The 22,883-nt window shown below is 40.2% G+C and overlaps 2 protein-coding genes across 5 annotated transcripts in view; both read right to left on the bottom strand.

Moving 5' to 3' along the window:
* Positions 1 to 14,485, bottom strand: part of LOC106650500 (chondroitin sulfate N-acetylgalactosaminyltransferase 1) — a 64,826-nt gene extending 50,341 nt beyond the window's left edge. For all 4 annotated transcript variants that reach the window (XM_023459365.1, XM_023459367.1, XM_023459366.1 and 1 more), the window contains exon 1: positions 13,765 to 14,485. The gene's annotated coding sequence lies outside the window, so the exon portion shown is untranslated. The remainder of the gene's footprint in view (positions 1 to 13,764) is intronic.
* A 2,098-nt stretch (positions 14,486 to 16,583) lies between these two features.
* On the bottom strand, positions 16,584 to 19,411 carry LOC106659842 (UDP-glucuronosyltransferase 2B17-like). The gene is made up of 5 exons (XM_014382562.1): positions 18,968 to 19,411; positions 18,384 to 18,907; positions 17,823 to 18,048; positions 17,539 to 17,758; positions 16,584 to 17,474 (listed from the first exon to the last, which is right to left on the bottom strand). The coding sequence occupies exons 1-5, from the start codon at positions 19,281 to 19,283 to the stop codon at positions 17,186 to 17,188; spliced, it is 1,575 nt and encodes a 524-aa protein (XP_014238048.1). The 5' UTR covers positions 19,284 to 19,411; the 3' UTR covers positions 16,584 to 17,185.
* Between the last annotated feature and the right edge of the window lie 3,472 nt (positions 19,412 to 22,883).

The raw sequence follows: 22,883 nt of genomic DNA, 5'->3' as shown, positions 1-22,883 counted from the left end.
GCAATCAATTACCATTTCGCATACTCATATTCCAAGAGTCCGTTTGTTTACTCGTTAAAACTGGCTCGGATTCGCCCTGCACCAACTCCCCCCGCCCCTCTGGTCCTGGTGTGGGTATTAAGCCCTGCTGAAAGTCCGCAAGAGCTTTTCAGGCCTGCATACTAACTAGCTTGATATACATGTATATCAACTCGGGCCCTAGATTCTGAAGTTTCAAGCATCACCGATCCAAATTAGCAAGAGCCGATTTTGCGAGAGGAACAAAAAAAATTCGCCGAACTCTACCCCCGTGTCTCTTTAAGCTCAACCGTTGGCAGTCAGAGCAAGTTAGTACAGTCGAGAGAGTACGTGCGAGTCGTTAAGAACATGACGAAGTAGCCACCACCAATACGGTAGCCATATAGTCGACGGAAATATCCCTCTCAGTTTTTTCTATGCCTGCGCGTAACGACCAAAAAATATTTTCAAAAGCTCACCATTGTACATTTCATTTATATGGACTTTGTCACCTGTTGCATAATAAATATACAGATCCGATTTTCCAGGTTTAAAAATATTCACAATACAAAAGAGAAATAAAAAGTAAATGAGAGCGAGAGATATATATTTCAGGGCGCAGCAGAGGGACGAGGCGCGTACTCGGAGGGTAGTTTCGTATTCCTCGCACGTATCAAAGCGATGATGATACTCGACCAGGGCTGCGACGCTGGGCTGCGCTATCAATTCGATGTTGATTTTGAATTCCCGCGATCTGCAGCTTGCGAACTTTTTATTATCCAACATTTACGTGTATGGGATTTGGTTCGTGAGCGCCCTACACACGTACATACACACATACACACATGCACGCTTCGAGAGGGGCAAATACGAGCTAAAACTTTTCTGGTTTGAAGTTTTGCATTTACGAATCGACAATTATCCATTCATCAAAGCTGCCCCTGCTGTGTAATCACCATCAAAGGTGAAAACGAAGCGGACAATGTGTGATCATCCTGCCGGCGCGCCGTAACGTATATGGGGTGGTAATGCACATTTCACCTCTTAAATCAAACTGAAGCCTTATATTATACCGGCGGCGCATCGAGTCTCTTCATCACGTATATAGTGGACACTCGCGTCTATAAGATCCGCTCCGGAGCCAAACTCGTAAATTTCTCTACTTCTCTCTCTCTCCCCGCCATTACCACGTGCGTGTGTGCACCGGGGAAAATCCATCAAGACGTAGCAGCGAGCTTTTTACGAGTAAAATCGTGTATATATAGTTTTACGAGCAAAGATGACGACGACGCCCAGACGTCTCGCGTTATTTGTCTTACGCACGCATTGCCTTTATTACCCGAGTAGTGACTTTATCGATCAGCAACCTACGCCTTTCCGCTCGCTTATTTCGAAATTCGGGATGTGCGCGAATGAGCGCAGTGGCTTTTATACGGCTTGCACGGTAAGTTGGGGCTGGATTTCCTTCCAACCTCCGTGAAATGTTATGCTACCGGCTTATATATAAATGAAGTGTAACGAAGAAGCCGTCTCGATTTCGTCCTCTTCTTATTTTCCACTCTTTCTTTCTTGCTTCTCCCTTTCCTTACAACCCCCACAAGTGCAGTGAATTTTTGTTTACACTCGCGTTGAATTTTATGTTCAAGTCGTGTCTCAAAAATTACATTTTCACTTCGTAATTCTGCTTTACTCGGTTTAAGCCTAGATACAAACCGGTGTAAAACGATATTTGATTTTTTTCCCTCGTCAAAGCGAATCGCAGCGTTAAAAGCTCACTCGCTGCCGACGACTTATAATTCAATACAAGCTTTATTTGACTTGGCTTTTTTGTGCCACGTCGTGTAACGTCCAATTTCGAATTTTATTCCAAGAGTCGGAGAAAAAGCTTAATTGGCAAACACGAGTGACTTTATACCTATGCGCATGTAATGGAGAAAGGGAAATGCACTTAGCGAGCTGGAGTAGCGTAAAAACAATGGTCTTTGGTAATTACTTGAAACGATCCGCCCGCGCATTTTTCCCCAACTTTTTTCGACTCCAAAGCTACTGCGCTACAAGCTCACTTGAATTTTTTCCCGACTCGCTTCTTATTACGTGCAGATATACGCCAAGATTTACAATGAATTTCAACTAATGCCAGTTAGACATGATCTACCTGATAGTTACATAATGCGTTAGAAAAGAAAATCTGCGGCAAAAAATGATCTGTTAAAACGTCGAGTCGGCCGGCTAACGGTTTCTTGCACGCGCGCGCGCCGGTGGAGAGGTCAAAAAGTATTGCGGTATCCTTTTTTTTGCACAGTTTATACATTCCTCGGAAGGAAAGTCGGAGCTGCGCTCGCAGAAACCAATTTAACGGAGGCTAGTTTTTCTCTCCCTTCCTCCTGCGATTTTTAGCTTAGGCAAAAGTACTCGGACAGAGTAATTTTCATGCTTCTGTTGAAGCTGGGCACATAGCCGTGGGCTGCGCGGGCTCTTCTTCTTCCTAAAGCACAAAAAAAGGGAACGTTGAGCCAAGGGGTTGCGATTCAAAGACAAAGACACGTTGCCTCGTCGCCGGAAGCGCGCGTGGAAAAAGTTTCACCCCGAGGAAGAATGAACACGCAAGCGATATATATGGGTAAGGCTCAGAATTTTTTAAATAAACCTGCGCTCGTATGTCACCGATCTTGACGCGCTTTTGGTATGTTATAGTACATGGTAAAAAAGACCCAAAACCAAAATTTTAGACCCCCTCCCCCCTCCTACCCCCCACTTCCGGTATAAACGTCCATTTTCTATCTATATTTTTTCTGAAGGCCTGAAGCAATTAAAAAATCTGAAAAAATTCACAAAAATACTTTTCAACAATCCAAACAACCTTGAATTTTTTCAGATTTTTTGAGTGCTTCAGGCCTTCAGAAAAAATTATTGAAAATTTTGAAAATTCATATACGGCGCTACGATGCAATACAAAGCCCGATCTTTTTTTCCACTTATTTTTGACATCAAAATACATAACCTCAAATTTTTTCAGATTTTTTCAGACAGAGCGCTGGCGGTTTTTAGCCGAAAAACGCCCTTTTTTTACGAAAATAATTTTTTTAGGGCGATATGAAGCTTTAAAAAATCTGGAAAAATTTTTTTCTTGTTTTTCAGGTCAAAATACATAACCTTGAATTTTTTCAAATTTTTTAATTGAAGGCGATAGCATCTATGGCTAAAAAACGCTATTTTTATGAAAAACGGTTCCTGGAACCCAGAGGTTCCGGTAAAAAAATTTGAAAAAATTTTTTTCGAATTCCTTGTCAAATTTTAATAAATTTTGACCGTCGCAAAATTTCGATTGGAGCTTCCTAGCTCATTCTAGAGCATAACAAAGATTCGAGCGAAATTCTGAAGAAATTTGAAAAATAATGTAATTGTGATGAACGTCTTCAGAATTTCGCTCGAATCTTTGTTATGCTCTAGAATGAGCTAGGAAGCTCCAATCGAAATTTTGCGACGGTCAAAATTTATTAAAATTTGACAAGGAATTCGAAAAAAATTTTTTCAAATTTTTTTACCGGAACCTCTGGGTTCCAGGAACCGTTTTTCATAAAAATAGCGTTTTTTAGCCATAGATGCTATCGCCTTCAATTAAAAAATTTGAAAAAATTCAAGGTTATGTATTTTGACCTGAAAAACAAGAAAAAAATTTTTCCAGATTTTTTAAAGCTTCATATCGCCCTAAAAAAATTATTTTCGTAAAAAAAGGGCGTTTTTCGGCTAAAAACCGCCAGCGCTCTGTCTGAAAAAATCTGAAAAAATTTGAGGTTATGTATTTTGATGTCAAAAATAAGTGGAAAAAAAGATCGGGCTTTGTATTGCATCGTAGCGCCGTATATGAATTTTCAAAATTTTCAATAATTTTTTCTGAAGGCCTGAAGCACTCAAAAAATCTGAAAAAATTCAAGGTTGTTTGGATTGTTGAAAAGTATTTTTGTGAATTTTTTCAGATTTTTTAATTGCTTCAGGCCTTCAGAAAAAATATAGATAGAAAATGGACGTTTATACCGGAAGTGGGGGGTAGGAGGGGGGAGGGGGTCTAAAATTTTGGTTTTGGGTCTTTTTTACCATGTACTATAACATACCAAAAGCGCGTCAAGATCGGTGACATACGAGCGCAGGTTTATTTAAAAAATTCTGAGCCTTACCCATATATATACGCATATATATAACATGGCACATATACACTTGGCGATGTATGGGACTTTTTCAAAGAGGAACTGCACTCACTGGCAATGAGAATGATTTATAGAGTTCACTTTTCAAAAGCGACTTTGAGATATCAACACAGCACGTGGTAAAAAAATTTAAAATAACCCAAAGTTTCAACCCTTTTTCCGGATGAATTCGTGAAAATATTCATTTTACGAGCCATATAATTTGTGTGTCTGGCACATTTGTACACTTGCTGCAATTTGAACAAAAATCCGGACTTGAAATTTTTCAGCGGGCTTGACTGAACATTTTAACGGCTGTATCTTAATGCGAAAATTTTTTTCTCAACAAAAAAAGACAACAGTTAATCTTTTCCCAGCAAGAAAATAACTCGACGTGGCGAGGAAACAAATCTCATTTATATAAAATGAAAAAACGTTGACCGGAATTTCCATCGAAAAAAAAACTTCACGAACGGGTGATAATACAACAACACGAGTAATTTGAACCGTTGATGAATAATTTGCATACGTGCCCAGCGCGCGAGGGCCAAACGAAGCTTGTCGAATTAAAGAGGCCAAGCCTCGCCGCTCTTCCATTACAGTGTATTAACATCGCGCCATCGAGTTTTCCTCTATTACTCGACTTTTCCGTTTATATTGACGAGAGAGGTAGGGAGAAAAAAAGGTAGAAAGAACGACTACGCCAGCAAAAAAGCATCCCAAGCCACCACATCCTTTGATCAGCGAAATCATCGAAGAATGTATAGGAACATTTCACTTGTCCCGGGTAGCTTTTACAGCCAGTCCTTTTGCCTATTCGGTTGACTGGATCGAAACTGGAGATGCTCAAAAACTCTCGACTATAGGTAACCTAATTCCAAATGGAATTTCACGCTGTACGTTTTTTTTTACTTTCTACGTGCTGCAAGCTTACGTTAGCACATACACACAAAAGCATTTATCAAACGTTTTTGACTCGTGCATATAAGCCGACTTTCCGGGCTGTACACCGACAAAAAACGACGACGAAATCGTAGAAGTGTACTGCTCAAAACGCCATGGCAGGGCGTTGAAAAACTTATACGGTAAATAGAAAAAATAGTTAAAAGCTATGTAGTGTGTGTGTGTGCGTACATTTACCCACCTCTGCATGGTAGCAGACAGAGGAAGGACTAAAAAAGCCATTTCAGGCGCGACAGTTTTCACTTTTTCTTTAAATTTTCGTTTATCGCGTTGATGCGATACAATGCGCGAGTTAAGCCATTGTTTTCTGGCACTACTATACGCGTGTACGCTGATGCTAACTTTAAATCTGCATGGCTGCGATTTGAATGGTTTGTAGCTTTGATTAATAGGTAATTGTTTTTTCCTCGATATTTTTTTTATAACTGTTGGCATAGTCTGCGTCCGCTATAAAATATACCATGAAAAAGAACCTCTTTCCCTCCATTCATACAACTTTCATTAATTCAAAAAATCTATTTGGATAGAAAATATTTTAATGTTGAATAAATGTTTGTTTGAAAATTTTTCCAAAAAAAAGAAGAACTGAAAACTTTTTCCAGAAAAAACGTGGGGATAATTATTGGTCGTGCTGAATGAGATTCGTAAATGTCGGTTTCATTTCGCCTTAATTTATTACAGGACATTGAAATTCGAAAAGTTTGTAGCTATAGTATCTGCTAATATTCTCGTTGCGCGAGTCTCTCGCTATGTATATACTTGAGAACATACAATATTCGCCCTGCAACTTCATTAAAACTGCTTATAGCTGGTCTATACAAGTAGACCTTATTACTCTCGGGAAAAGTCAAGTAAACCTTTCCACTTTCTCTCTCTCTCCTCTCATTGCAGCTGCCTTGCTAAACAGTCGACTAATTTATTCCGTGGCATCCACGCGTGCGGCACAGCGCGGTCCGTTTAACTATTTACAAATAATGAATTCAAAGTCGACTAGCCTTAAGGGAAATCATTTCTTTTTTCTGACCCCACTGAGAGGAAAAGAGAGAGAAATAGAACGGCTATATAAGTCGTTTTTTTCCTTTTTTTCTTTTTGCGCATTCCTTCCTCTTCTTTTTTTTTCTTTCAACTTTCTTTCATACTACTTTGGAATCGTCCGCAATGCGGTTTAATTCCAAGCTAATTTATAAATGATTTTTACGTCGACCGAGATGTAAAATAGCTCAATTCAATGATAATTCAAGCTTGTGGCTTATTTTACTTGGCAATAATACGAGCAGGACACTCGTCTATTCTCTATATTGCATCAAAAGCCAGTCGAGATAACTGAAATTCCAAAGTTTCGTCTGTGCGAATATGCAATATGTTTCTCGCATGCGATAATCCCAGTGAAGCGTATAGCACTTCGAGGCACTTGATGCTATGCGCATCTACTCGAATAAACAAGCTCAACTAATATACCCTTTTATTATAAATATTTGAAAATGAAGATTATCAGTGACCTGATGTTTTAATTCTACCTAGCCTTCAAGTAGTACATACGTGCGAGTGTATAATTTATCGATTTGCGCAGGGTGCACAAAGCACAGCCAGAATCTCACTTTGACCACAAGCGTGTACGCGTAGGGCAATTTTGTCGAGTAATCACAATTACAATAATATATAATGGCCGGAGCTTCGCCTCGAAAATGAAATGATTTTAAAATAAAGCTCATTTGTATTCGAAATATACGCGCGATGTTTCGCATCTCTCTTTCTGCGCGATCCAATGTAATTATCAACATGTGAAAGCCTGTGAGCTTTTACGCAGGCAAAAACGTACGCGCTATAACGGCTGCACGCGATTCATCATTCGCACGCGCTCACGCGCCAATGCAAAGCAACGGTGCAGTAATTATTTGCGCGCACTTACCGGTGATAATATGTGTGTAAACACAGGTGATCATTATCGATGTAACCGCTTGCTCGAGTGTACGATAAAATTTCATGTCATTCAATTCGCCGTGATAACGACAATGACGAGGTCAAACATTTTTACTGCATTATGTTATTTTGAGGTTAAAAACCTTGTACGCGAGTACATGGGGCTGTGTCGCGTCAACGGTGGCGCAACCAAAAAATGGGGTATAAATTAAGTATGCACTCTTTGATAGTGCATTGACATTTTTTGTAAAATTTGATAAATACATCCTCATAAATCTTCACAGATTCGAAGTTGGATTTTCATCAACTTGATCAATTATAAGTTTTGGCATAACTACTTTTACAACTAGTTAGATTTAAGAAACATACGTGCAACATTTCAAATCACTGTTAATATATTCGCAAAAAGCTTCCTTTCAAAATGTGATATTTCATAATTTTATGTATGAAATTGATACTAATATAAAGCATCGTCGAATTATTCATTCTACCGCAAAAATTTGTGAGGAATTCTTGCTCAACTGCTCACTATGACGCTCGGAGAGATTTTTCAAAATCTTTTTGCCTAACGATGAGATTAAGGATCGTAATAAATAAAATAATGAATATTTTCTCAATATTTAATAGTAAAGTAAAATCGAGCGATAATCAATACATTCAAAAAGATCATGAGGTATACATTTCTGATTAAATAAGACTTGTCCTATTTTGATTCTATTTCACAATCACCCACACAAGTAAAATATCCAAAACAAGCATCTTTTTGAGGTCAAAGGTCTGAAGAGCACCCAAACCTTAGAAAAGGAGACTCGAAAGGAAGCCAAAATTCTAATAAAATTCAAAGACATTGCCGATACGATAGACAAGATGTCTCCTACACTAACCAAAAACTTTTTTCGTCCGGTACTCGATTTTAGCAGAGAATCAGCCATATGCGGGTTGATACGAGTTTACGCACAGCCACAAGCGACTCATTAGATGTATACAAGCTGCAAAGCAAACCTCAAGATACTACTCAAGATGCGGTAACTGGTGCATTAGCAATTAGAGTGCACATGTATGTGTATAGTCGTCTGGCGACTCAATTCTGTGGCAGCCCTAGGATACAGGATTCAGCAGCTCCCAGAGATCGTATCGAGCTGCAAACTTGCCTTAGAGGCTTATAGTGTGTATGTGTGGCTCTGGCCGGGTCTTGAGCTATTAGCCCGTCACGCTCACGCCTCGGTTAATGTATTCATCGAGATAAGGATTTCCAACTCCTTCCGAGAGTGAAATCGATTCATCGCTGATTAATTGTACCTCTTTGTGCGCCGCACGTCACGCTGGCTTCCTTTTTACGCGCTTTTATGCCGAGCATATACTGCCGTAACGAACAAGAATAAAGCCCGAGCGACGAACAATTCTATTACGAGTGCGCAAAAATTTGTCACATCCATCTCAAATGTCGTGAATTCATTAGCGTCATTATGCACACGGAATATATACATTCGTAATAGAAAAGTCAAATGTGTCAAGAGTTTCAGCAGCCATATTGACCCGTATATATTTTTGACCCTCTCCTACGCGCCGGGATGAAATAAAAATCGTCGAATTTTTCGTCAACTTTACTCTAACCCCCGGAAGCGGGTATAAAGGTGCGTGTATGTGTGTGCACGAGCATTTGCGTGTACACGAGCGCTCAGTTGTATATTCGTCAGTCACCAATATAAATCACGAGCAGTGCCCGCGCAGGCGCCCACCGAGAAACTCGCCACAGTCTACTGTGTACGTGAATTTTTTCACACACGCGCGCGATGGACTCATTTTTTTTTATTCATCTCGCTTTGGGCGAGAAACTGATAAGCGCGAAAAATTCGCTTCTTTTATCCGAGAGAAAAAAAAAGAAAAAAAACTCGATTGGACTGGTTTTGCGCGCGAGATTATTGCGCGGCTATCGCCGAAAGTACGATGAATCAACGCGATGTTTACGAGACAGGGTGCAAAGTATTAACGTCACTGTTACATAAAAAGCCAATATCAGCATATTCCGCTGCCGGCCTTCCTTTTTCCGAGCGATAAACTTGGAAAAACCGCAGGCTGAATCTCGTCGTATAAAGGGATAATCTAAGCTCAGCCTTCATTGCCCTCGACGCAGGTCTCGACTTTTTTTGTTCTCTAATGCGATTAACTTTATTCTCCATCGTCTTGGCTTTCCCTTCGTCATCGTTAAAATATTCTCTGGTGCGCGGCTCTCGAGGCCTGCGCCGGCACTGCATTGGCGCGATATATTCAATGTATACAGGATCCCCCAAAGAGGGAAAAATTAAATCTCGCTAGAATGCCACGTATACGTCGTCGCGAGCTAAAAAAAAACGAAGAAGAACTACCATTTTTTCCCTACATCGCTGATTTTTTCCGTTGCTTCGACAGCGGTAGCGACTACAGCAGCAGCAGCAGTTCTAATGGCCTCGGTGCATCCGAGCTAAAACAGTAGCGAACGCGAGCGCGCGCGTATATGCGAATGCCTATTTGAAGAAACGTACGATTTTTCTGCTCTAGCCCAAATGCCGCAGCTTGTGCTCTCCGAGGCAGATATCTTTTATCTGCGTTTTTCTTGAATACGTGCGCATACATTACCGAGCGGCTTTTATGACTGCGCATGTATACGCAAAACTTTTATTATTGAGATGAAGATTAGCTTATGCGCAAAGCTTTTTCGTTGTCTCCTTTCTTTCTCTCTCGCAGAATCCATTGTGCGTGTGTACTTTTTTTTGTTCTATTCTTCGAGTGTCATAGGTATATATATATGCGTCGTAACCGTTGTAATAAGGCTGTATCAAAATCGTAATCTCGATGACTCTCTCGAAAGCTTATATATATACGGCATATATGCGAGCCCGACATCAAACGATATATTATTAGGACGGGAGAAAGACATCGAAGGAAATTAATACAAACGCTCGAGAGGATCTTTCATCATCGTCGTGAACGCGACGAGCACAGAGCGAGAGAGGAGAGAGAGAGTCTCGTTATCAGCATGGTTTTCCTGGAGTAACAGCCTTATATTTCGCTGCTCCGCTGGAGTTTCTTCATTTCCTGCATCTGCCAATGTCAGTATACGAGTCCGAGCTTTTTCCATTCCCCGCGTACACGAAAGTCGACGCTCTGGCGCAACAGCTCCGAGCAAAAATGGATGGAAATCGAAAGATAACGCTATGGATGTACAGAGTTTTTTTCCTTTGCCTAGCTTCGATGCTCTCTGATGCGCAAATTTACATATACACACCTAATACAAGATTGAATTTCACTTGGTTGAACTTCAAGTGTTGTATTCTTTGATGTATTATATGCGCGCGAGTATCGCGTACCACAAAGGAGCCTCTACCCATCAAACTCCGATGTCGATGTAATTATCCTGTTAACGTTTCTGCGGAGAGTAGTCGAGTGCGTCGGAGTGTATGTGCGTTACTGTAGAAATACTCGCGCAGGTGTCCATTGACGAACTCGTAGTGGTATGCACTGAAGATGCTTCAACTCTCTGGCGGCTGATGTACTTAGACGCTGCCCCTAGGTAGGGGCGGTCAAGATCTTGGCTACCTCGTTTCAAGGATAATTTAATATCGCTGCGGACCTTTGAAAATATTTCATTTTTCCCTTCTTTTTTCATTTTTATCGTTTCGGTAGCGGCGCTTGCATGACCAAACTTTCGGTCGCTGAGCATTTTTCAATCGCAATATCGAGTTGCTATTGATTTTATCTATTGTACTCGCCTGTAGGCGCTTTATCGAAAGCTCGAAAAATGATAACTATCGGTGCAACATCTGTTACCTTTGGGCGAGCAAAAAAGCATCAGCAACGGCGGCATCAGCGCCAATGTCTAGTTCTACACTTGCACACAGACAATATTCTAGTAAATACAGCCTCCCCCCACCGGGCCGTAGCAGCGGTGGCGTCGTAGCATCCCCTTGAGCATTGCAGTAGGGAAACTTTGCCATGGCCCAGTTAATCCTCCCTCTCTTACTCTCGCGCTTGCTCCACGTAAAGTTACACCAAGTCTGCATGCATAAACGGAGAGGCTCGACACGGCGGCGTAGTTATAGTAGGCAGCGGTGGCACCCCTAGTAGCAGTATATACTTTTCTCCGCGTGCATTCGCGTAGGTATCGACCGGTCGAAGGGGCCGAATATATCAACTTGACCGAGGGATGCGCGCCTGTTTATATCCATATGCGGAGGGGTTGCGTATTTTTCGGTGCGTGCGTGCGCGCGATAGCTGCGAAATCGTTGTTCATTCGGCCAAATGAATTAAATGTTTTTCAGCGTTGCGTTCGGCAAAAAGAACGAAGATGGCTGAAAAATCGTTTCTCACAAATGGGCAAAATTTATGGCTTCGAGAGAGCTGCCCGTGCGCCTAATACTTTCAGGGATGGCGAGGGAGGGGGAGGGCGAAAATTCAATCATCCACTTTGGCAATCGAGAGTAAAGGCAACATAACTCGGACGGGAGCTGCGCAGCTACCAACTACGGGTCAATTGATACATAACTCTGAAAGCGAAATTAACCTCGTAAAATCGAGTCCCTCTTGCGCCGGTATTAAGTAAGAGGTGAGTATCTATGGGTCTACGGCGCGGGCGAGATTTACGCGTGTTCAAACTCCTTCGTCTCTTGGGCAAGTTACAAGCAAAGACGTTCATGGAGCGTCATAATTAAAGTGACCCGAGGAACAATGCTAGACTAATCCTCCTGAAATGCTCGATGATTTAATGTTTACCGTTGTCGTCCGCATGTGTGCGTTACGCGCAAATAATACGCGCATATACACGGCGTACTCGCTCGCATATACCTACGCGTGTATACTCGACAGCCGAGACATCGCAGGTCAAGAGGGTTTCTCTGTCCGAGCTTTTTTCGCTTTTCCTCTCTCTCCCCCTCTTTCTGTAGACGGATTCTCATCGAGGTCGAGAGCAAAGAGGATGGAATCCGGCACGACGACCTTTGACTTAAATGCTGCTACTCCTTGAAACTAACGACTACCGTCGCTCGGCTACCGTCGCCGCCGCCGACGTCAACTATAACATTGCCTCTTTTTCATATATATGCACAACTTTCGTAAGCGAGGATCGACTTTTTTTCCTGCTCTTTTATATACGTGTATATCGCCGCTCGTTTTTTCTCGCACAGCTGCTATTATGAACGATTGTGGGACGAAAAAAAATTCTTTTTTCTTTCAATACCAAATCAGGAGCGAGCTTTTTTCCGATTCAAGAATTCGAGCTCACGATCGCTTGCCAGTCAATTGAGCGAACAAAATTATACATATTTGCGATTTTTACTTTGCTTAAAAATTAAAAATTCATCGTAATCTCAAGCGAACATGAACAAACTGGATCATCTTGGTGCACGCGCTGGGTAAACAGAAAATTGATAAGATATCTCATCGCACTCGGCAAATATCATATTTTAAAACAAAAGATTTTATTGTCTAGAAATGATTATTTATTGTTTCCTCGGTGAAAAAATAACTCATTAATTTCATCAATCAATGCGATTCAATTAATTATCTTTTCATTGGCAATATGAAATTAAACGTTTTAATTTTTATTGACGGCCAGAATACTGTAGCGTGTAATTCAAAATAAACGTATAATAATCTTTACGAATTTTCGTTAATTAAACAATCTGAATCGCATAAGGCTTTATAGAATGTGCGGAGAATTTTTTTTCTGCCTATACACAAGTGCATCGCGAGGGATGAATGAAGTGTTTCAGCCATGCATAAAATCGAAAAAAAGCCTCAGTGCTCGGTTGACGCGTGCCGCAATCAAGTAATAATCCCACCCTTCAATGAACTGAAAGCACACATCCATACACGCACAAAGGGTCGTCTGTGTTACCGTATCTTATATATCTGTTTCGCTTTTTTTCATCCTCTCTTTTTTTCTCTCTCCCTCTCTTTCACTATGTGCACCCGATGCAAACACATAAAAAAAGGGAGTTCCGTTTTCTCCGTGCAACTCGCGTAGATACAGATATACCGGCGTGCAAAGTGCAGTAGTTATTCCTCGCGAAAGCAGAAATCGATCAGCCGGTGTCTCGTGTAATTCGATGGAATATGCCTCGTGCGGTACATTTGGCCTTTTCGCAAAATTGCATGTTTAAAATAATATCGACTCGTTAAGTTTGTTTTCCTCACTCTAATTTAGATAAACTTTGATCTCACAGGCTATGTGTACGTTGCATGCGGCATACATGGCTGGCAGCATGTTCATATAACTGCGTGCGTTATCGCGTTTCTCGCTTGGTGCACGCTTTGTCGGCCTAACAATAATAATGGGATACTTTTACATGAATTACTCACTCGCGCTAGACAAGCGTCGATGTTTTCTTGAGCTACATTGGCTATGTTTTTTGACATGTAGCCGTGTTGAATCACAACACGATCGTGTGCTGGTCCGAGATATCGGCTTGCAATTTCGTAAGCATCTGTCCGCGCAAGCACACGTGCTCATGTTGAAAATTTAAAGCTCGCATGCATGCACCTATTTTTAAACACTCGAGGCACGGTGAGAGAAGCAGCGTGTGTGTGTGTGTGTGTGTGTGTGTGTGTGTGTGTGTGTGTGAGCGACCGAGTGCGTGCTCGCGCATAGCACATATATTTTGTAATTTCTTTGACCTACATTGGTCATCGTCTATAAATATATATGCGCAAGTAATCGACTTACCGTTTGCTGGTGTGCGTGTGTGTGACTAAGTGTCCGATCTTTGGCATTCCCTTAGTGCCTAATTGTAACGTTGAGTTTGATGAAGTTTTACTATCACTACATTATAAGATACAGGTCGTTGTCTCCTTATCATAAGTATTGTTCACTTAAACATCTATGCACTTGGATTATCATGAAAAACTTAAAATAAAACCAAATAAAGGTAATTTGAACAATCGACTTGATTAACGGCGATTGTCTCGCTGCTTGTACTGGTCGTAGTAATTGCTCTGCTGATTGAACTGCTTCTGCATTTGCCACGTGTTGTTGCTGCTGCCTTGGGCATTGTTGTTGTATTTACCCGATGACCAAGACGAACCACCACCGTAAGCCGCACAATTCTCGTTCCAACAGCTCTGACGTTTATGATATGTGGCGTGTTTATACTGCTCGCAGTGGTTGCACAATCTTTGAGAATACATGTTGCTGCTGCTCGTTGGACGAAAAATAAAATTTACAACAAAATTGCGGATAAAAGTTTTGTTGCTCGCTCGAAGCACATGCGTGTTATGATCGCAAGCAGGCGAACGCGCAAAGACAGCCGAGGCGAGCGACGTAACACGACGACGGTATAATATGCGATCGACTCGGGGGTTCGAGCAGAACTAAGAGGAGCATGCTCAACCACCCACAAGTATATGCTTGTAAGCCGCCCTCCGGCTCCGATGAACACGCAGAGAATATTCGGACGGACAGGCGCATGCGGAATGAACGCGCCACGAGCCAGCCGCGCATACACCTATTCCTCCACAGCAGCTCGCCGCCGCCGCCTGCAAGCTCGGCGCAGCCGCCGTACGGACGCGCTTGTATTTCGCGCGATTGCGAGCGACGACGCAGCCCGTTAGATTCAAGGTTCGCGCGTATGTTGACGACATGTGTACGCGCCGGCTGCCGTTTTCTTTCCCGTTTTCTACGTCTCTTTCTCTCTCTCTCTCTCTGTCTCTCGACCAATTACTTAATGACGTTTTCCGTGTTACTAGAGTCGGGGATCGAATTTTGCTAATGCTTGGACGTCGCTTTCACCATCGCTTGGGGGGGCTTCTCGTGTTTTATGTGTGTCAAGGTTTCTGATAAATAGGCCATAAAAATTGATTTGCTCAAAAAAAAGTCTGCTTTCGATAAAACATACACAAGATCGTACTCAAGTCGAAAAGATATTCCCCGGCTTTTAATGCAGAAAATAGCGCGACACGCTCGCTTGCGTCTTTATCTGCCTCGAACGCAAACAAACTGAAAGTACGTAATCGCAAGAGCGATCATTATGGGCATTACATCACATCATTTATATTTGATAAACGTTTAACGTATGTATTTAACATTTTACGAACAAAAGGACCGATGATTTGTCTCTCTGTACCAGAGTAGATCCATGAAAAGGAGCGAACTGCTAACGAGGTCAAAAATCAACGTCCATCGATCGTCGAAATGGAAGGTTTAATTGCTTGTTCTCTGTAGCTGCTACTGCCGCTGTCGGTGGGATGTATATAAAGGATCAGCAATTTAACATTTTGGATCGAGAGGAATAAAAGTGCGTTGCTCCGGTTTTTCAGCCTTTCTTTTGTTTAGCGACAATTTGAATTAAGCGCATTATAAAGATAATCGAATCAACAAGACGATGCTCTCATCTTTATCAATTGTGACTTGACCTTTGAGCGATGCGAAAATAAGCTTGGCTATTCATTAAATATATACAATCATTTATTCATTCGCGAGATAATGAATCAGCGTTACGATAAGGTACAAGCTAAAAAAATGTACCGCAATCTGAGAAGAGACCGAACGTAACGCACTGGCTTTAGCGCATTCGTATATAGACTACATGCCGCAATCAGCTATAACTGAGCAGTTATATGTCAGATACGTAAGCTTTGATACTCGATCATTCGAGTTTACTTGTTTTTCACGTAAACAGGCCAATCTTTTTATAATTCGCAAAATTAATAACGAGTTTTCAGCCAATCGGGTGACCCTCGAATGATTTGAAAAAAATATCATGTCTATAATACGTTTCGTCATTGGAGTCTTGCAAGCACACACAGTTGAATACTGTCACTGGCTATATATTATGCGGCCGTCTAATTTCCCGAGGCGAAAGTTCAGCAGCAACTATTCCCATTAGACGGTACTTGGAGCTTTTTGCTGCTACGCGCGTACATACACGCGCCGCGCCGCTTCGAGAACTCGTCCTCTCTATGACTGCGCCCATTGCCTCTATGTGTGTTGCACTGCGTGTGATTGTGCGGCAAAACTTTGAACATTATTCGATGGACGCTTATACCCTGCGAACGAAGCTGAATTAATTCTTTGATGAAGTGTCGCCGATATAAAGGCGTCGTGGCCGCCTTCGTTAATCAAGCTTTTTCCGTAGCGCACCAAAGCTCGAAAATGAAAAGTGTCCCTGAGCCCGCAAAGAAAAACAAGAAAAGTATATCTGAGCGATGTTACACGCGTTTTCCAATTGTAAGCTCGGCAGTGAACGCTCTGTGTTGACGCAAGCTACATACCGAAACTTTGACAATCGAATCGATCGTACGCGGAGAAAATGTATTAATTTTTCATCGTCACCCACGGTGTAATTTTTACAAAAGCTGGCACATTATTCGCAGCAACGCAAGCGAGAGAAAATTTTTTACATCACGTCGGCGTTTTTCGTTCGTAAATAGAACGGAAAATCGTTGCTATGTATCCATGTCGTGTGTGGATAAAGGGCGCGACGTGAGAGAAAAGAGACAAAGAGGGAAAAAAGGAAAGAAAAACTACAATTTCCACTGCTGTTTTTGTCTTCCATGAAAAACGAATGTCTATATTTTAATTGTAACAGGAAGCATGGAAAATTGTGGCACATTCTTATTTTCTAATTAAATGCAATATCAATAACTAGCTTTAAATGTGAAAATTATATGAGAGATACGTTCGTAAAGCTGGCATAAATAGACGAATGATTGGATTTATTTTTCGACGAATCAGCAAACATTTGTTCGCACAAAACCACAATATTTCGCCAAAAAACAATACCGTCCCATCAAAAGCGAATTTATCTCTCTCCCTCTCGAACTGCCTCGAACACATATAGACACGCGAGCCTGCACCCACGCACACATTTATGATAGACCAAAAATCCATACTGAAGGCTCATGTAGTCGATAACGACTCGTGTACACGCGGTAAAAGCGCGTAGTCGTAACAATCAAAACTGAACTTTTTGCGTTATCTGTCGTACTGTATAGCTGCATATGGGCGCGCGCGCACACGTTCCGAGCCAGAGTAATGGTGGAAAAATATTTGCGCACTGCGGCCAGGCAATTTCGCCTAAAACCAGTTTGACGCACGTCCTACGAGTGTTGCACATGTGAGGGTGCAGCATCCGATCGCACTGTAATCTTTACTGGGTCTTTAAATGCTTTCGTTGCAACGTGCCAAAGAGTCGACGGATCTTTGTCGCAGCCATAGAGATCAGCCAAAGCGTCATAACGAGTAAAGATGCGAGAAAAGCGACGACGTCGAGCAAAAAGTACTGATGAAAGTAGAGATCGCGACTCGGCGTATGCATCAGCGAATCGATCGTCTGTCTCTGACGAGCCACGTATTCCACCCAAAATGCAGCTTCTTCTCGCGCCGTCATTGGTCGATCTCGAAATGCTTGAGATAGTATTTTTGCCGTATCGTAGTACCTGCGAATACATAAAGACAATCAAAATTGTCTAGGCTCGTTTATACATCTATTAAAGAACTTACTTTTTCTTAAAAAGTACTTCACGAATGGTGAGATTGAGTGAGTCGTAATTTATGTCGTAGTACTGTAGTACCAGTCCCAAGCCTTTTTCTTGTGAGATCATTGCATTCGACTCCTGGTCGCCAAACATGGGAATCATTACCATGGGAATACCAGCATGGATGGCTTCAATGATTCCCAACATTCCCGCGTGTCCGATAAACAGCTTCACATTTGGGTGATCTGCATTAGAAATAAAAAAGAATGAGTTTCAAGGAATTTTTTAACATAAATCTATGATGCTAACGTAAAATATCGTTTTGTGGCGCCCATTCGATTAGCTTGACATTCTGAGGCAGAACTATTTCCAGTCCACTGCTATCCCATCTCAAAAGTACCTTGACAGGATGCAGCTCCGCAAAAACCCGCAAAAATGCATCTCTCTTGTCTTTATCCATCGTCGAGGGTTTAATCATTGAACCGAGATTCATATAAACAACTCCGTACTCGCTGCTCATCCAACTTTCCAAGTCCTGCAAAAAAGAAAAGTAAGCGAATTTGAATCGGTCGGAGGGAAAAGTAATGCGGTTTCGAACTGTGCTCGGCTGCCAATTATCCACACGGAGGGCTCTTTTAATTTTCTCGTGCGAATAAAAAAGTCCACGCGCTCGCTCTGTATCTCTTTATCGGGGAGAAAAGCAATCTTGAAGAAAGAAAAGTTCAATTTACTTTTCGATTTTTTCCTCTTTTCGTTTCTTCTCGTAAACCACACGATAAGAGATAAAGAGATAGCGAGCGCGCGCAAGCTAACAGATCCTTTATTTTTCCCCATGCGAAATCTTTGAAATATCGTCGTATTTATACGAACCTGGGACAAGGGTTTCGCATCTTTTAGATGTAGACCAGCGATCTCCTTGACGTTGGGCAGCGTCGGTTTTGCATACTGCGACACGAAATGTGAATTGATCAAAAACAGACTCGCTCGGGCCGCTGTGCTCTGCAGCGGTGACATGGCTTCGCCAAAGTATTGTCTGGCCAATCGTTCGCCCTTTGCGTCATATATTTGATAAAGGACATTGTACAAGACGAAGTCGAGAGTATTGGCGAGCCGTTGAGCGAAGCTCATGCGCGTCGGAAGGCCCGAGGTCGTTCCTGGCACGTAGCTCGGATTGTGAGGATTAGCGGTGCGAGCCGACAGCCACGCGGCCATAGCCGAGGTACGTACCAGCACCAGCGGAGCTTGGAATTTTTCCGCGAACGGCACGAAGCAGTCCGTATGAAACATCTCGCTTATCACGAGATCGTACTGGTCCGTCGACTTCAAGAGATTCTGAATGTGCGGGTGCAAGAGACCTCGACGACATATTTGCTCCAAACCAAGTTCGAAAAAATCTGATGAAAAAGTAGCTCGTTAACGTAATCGGAAAAATGTCTGTTCTAGGTCAAACTTACCTACCATCTTGACGAGTTGATAAGATTCCTTCACACTGTTTAAATCGATCACGTTGATTCCTTTCGACGAGTTCGAGCCAATATAAAAGTCATGATAATTTGCCAGAGATTCCTTCTTAGGAAAATGACTATATACGGATAAATTGTGACCCCTGAGGGTCAATTCGTCCAAGAGTGGTTCAACAACGTCGAAGTGACTCTTTCCCGAGTATGGAAACAGCGCCAAAATATTAAAATGATCACTGGCAACACTCACACATGTCTCGATGAAAAGAACGAGACAAAAAATTATCATCTGAAAGCCGAAACAATTCATAATTGCTGCACTCGTAAATAATCTTTAAAACTCTGAGAAAATGTTTGCTTTTTAAAATATAAGTTATTCGTATTTGATACACAAAGCTCACAAGTAAGCACAATATAGATTTGATCGATGAAAGATGAACAACGTGCCGCACGTCGTATCGATAATACGTTGATTATCTCGAGCTATCTGAAGATATTGCACTCGCGACTTGTAAATGTCGAAGCAAGCTTAAAAATGAGACTGACTGTCGATCAAGAAAAGAAAAATATGACAAGTTGCGCTTTTATACAATGCTTCGGCTACAAGCGTCCATTACATGTTCTATAGTAGCTGTAAGATAATAATTGTTCCATACATGCGAAGGTTACACGGAAGCGAACAATGATTTTGTCATCGATTTTCGTGATCGAGTATTATAATGCTTCTACACGATATTCTAGAACGTCGATAATTGCCTCGAAGCAAAGACTGAATAGATCCAGTATAGGCCTTGTTTAATATAATACATACTGACATTGTCGCGAACATCAGGAGAAATTTATAGTTCAAATTCGACACTATGCAAAATATGTGCGCAGTTTACACCAAGCGGATGTTACAATATAATGTTTCTCCTGTTAATTACTTTACAATTAGGAAAATAGTCAAGTTACTTATTCTGCTTTTGCTGACACTGCTACCCTTATACAATAATCTCGAAGATTTTGTGCTACGCAAAATAAGTATTCAATACTTCACAAATGAGAATTTACGCAATAGTCAGAAACCATTTGTTAATCTTGAAAAAAAATCTATTTGATCATTCTAATTCTATTCAAATACGAAATGGCTATTTAGGAGAATTCATGCACGAAATTTTTAATTTTCGTATACAAAAATAAAGTTATTTCGGGTTATTTGGAGTTTCGTTTACCAATTTTAGAATTTCGTATACGAATTTCCCCTGAATAGTCAAACCCATTCAAATAACCTTGGGTTAGATCATAAATAATAAAATAATGAAAAAACAAACCATCTAAAGATTATGTCAGTCAAAGGATAATATCTATACCGTATATGGGCCAAACCACGTCAAGTATGACATGACAAAAAAATGCAATAGAAACTAGGTATATTCTCTTAAAGAGTACATTGAAAAATGATAATTCTCAAAATGTTAACCCTTTAGGTCCATCACTAATGAATTTCAAAATTAGATTTCTATTTTAAAAAATTTTATTACTTTTTTTAGGAGGAACATAAAAAAAATCTGAATCGTGATTTTTTCATGTAAAATTTGATGAGTGACTTAAATTTTTTGTCAAAAACAGTTATTTACTGAGAACGAATCTGAATGATTTTAAATGAATAAATTCTGTTTCCGTTGATATATAATCGATATTAATACATATTTTCGACTCTCAATTATTCATCGAATTGCAAACATTTTTAAATATGAAGTTATTCATATAAAAATTTGGAATCATTTCTATTGGATACTAATTTCAATTAAAAACACTATTTTGTATAAAAACTTGAACCGTTTCATTCGAGGTGGTGACTGTAAATTTTTCGATCTGAATATTACGACACGTAAACGCATTTTAAAAAAACACCAATTTTAAAAAATGCAATGGAAGAAAAAGAAAAATACTTTTCAAAAATTGAATAAATTTTTTTATTTTCAGATCCCTTTGAGCCCTTTAATATTATTACTCATATCGTAAGCTATAACATTTACCCTGAACATGCCCCACTATGTTACTAACTAGCAGGATCGATCTTAATAAAGTTCAACCGTATGCGCATTCATTAGAAGCAGTTTCGTATCTTCGTTAAGGTAAAATCGCTGGATTTGACTGGATCAATTTATTTTAAGAAAATGGAAAAACGGAATAAACAATATTCAATTTTTACCTAAAATTGCAGTGAATTATTTACATTTTTTTAATAAGCTCGTTGAAATGTAGATCCTCAATTTGTTCAAATTTTCAAATTTTATTGATGTCTTATTTTCTCTCTCCTTTCTCTATCTCTTTCTCCTTTTTCTTATATTTTCAGAGCATATCTATCGGTTCCTTTTCGCGACTCTATCTGAAAAGGGAAAAATCTATTCACATGTATGCTTAAAACATCTTTCGGCTCGCTCCGTGAAGCACCTTAAAGATTTACAGCATAGCAATTCTCATTAAATTTATAACGAAAATCTATGCAGACTCAATGCGAATTTACATTTTTTAAGATATTCTCTCCGAGATTTGTTGTTACGATCGCCGGTCAAAACATTAAGTTCATAAAATTTATATAAACAACGAATCAAGCAATATTCATGTAAGCATACTCGTCGGAATAAGCAAAGCTTCAGTCTCTATTATTTAGATTATGGCTGCAGGGAAGCAATAATAATACGAAACGTTGCCCTCTATACTGTGTCTAGAAATCCTTTTGCGCATATATACACATATGTAAGATAGGCAAGTCTAAAATTACCTCTGCACGCACTTAAATGGCAATTGCATTGGGTTAGCGTGTACCCCTAAATGCAATGTTAATGCGAACACGCCAGAGCCATATAGCTGTATTACTCTCGTATCTGGTTGCGATGGTCACCGAGTTACGTGCTTGCTCGTGTAATACCTATTGTTTCTTTGCTTGCTCCTTATCACATTGAAAAATTACCCTTTTATAATGAGTTTCATTTGTTGATTCATTTTTATACAAACTTTTCTTGTTTTTGAGAACAATTTTTTGTAATTCCATATACCTCGGGAGAAATATATCATAAATTTGATCATTTTGTCACTTGAATAATAAATTAGCTCACAAAATTTAACGAAGAATACTGATGGAGATGATCTTCATTTGAAAAGTAATTTTTAACTTGCTCTCTGAAAGAGAAATTCAGTTCAATAGTTTGGCAAAATTAAGATCAAACTTGTATTCATACTTATTTATGTATTTCACCAATTGACAATTTGGAGCAATAAAGCAAATTAATTTAAATTTTTGGTGATTTATCAAGTCATAACAGATTTGAGAGAGATGTACATGTTGCACGAATCACACAAATACAATCTTCTACGTCAGGTAAAAAGGACGTCGTCCTCGGCCCTCTTTACTATTATAAGGCTAGTCACGTCTTTCGGTCATGCACTTCGATGTATCTTTTGCTTCTGTCGTTTTGGCTCTGCTGGGATAAGGAAATATGCGTGCATGGCAGCACGTTTTAACGGCTTAGCACATTTTCTATCGTATATATAACAATGAGTGTCAGGTTTTGTAGAAAATCCAATTGAAGAATCGAAATTAACAAAGTTTGATTCTTGAAAGTATAAGTAAATTCAAAAAATTAAACAGTTTAAAAATTACAGTACTTTTCTCCAAGAATCTCAGATAATTGTTATTTTCTCAACAACAATCTCTAAATTATTATTTTATTTAAATAATTATCTCTAAGTTACTCTTGGCTTGACTTGGCTTTGGTTTTGTTAAACATTTTTGGCAGTTTACATTAATTCATAAATCAGTATTATATAATTTTCCAACTTTTTTCATACTGCAATGAAAAATAATTTTCATTAAAATTTCATTGAAATTGCATGCGTATACAATTTATTTTATACTGGAGTA

This window comes from Trichogramma pretiosum, unplaced genomic scaffold, assembly GCF_000599845.2.
Source record: "Trichogramma pretiosum strain Unisexual culture from Peru unplaced genomic scaffold, Tpre_2.0 scaffold57, whole genome shotgun sequence".
Taxonomy (NCBI): Eukaryota; Metazoa; Arthropoda; class Insecta; order Hymenoptera; family Trichogrammatidae; genus Trichogramma; species Trichogramma pretiosum.
Note: the sequence above shows the minus strand (reverse complement) of the source record. Positions and strands in the feature narration are given on the sequence as shown.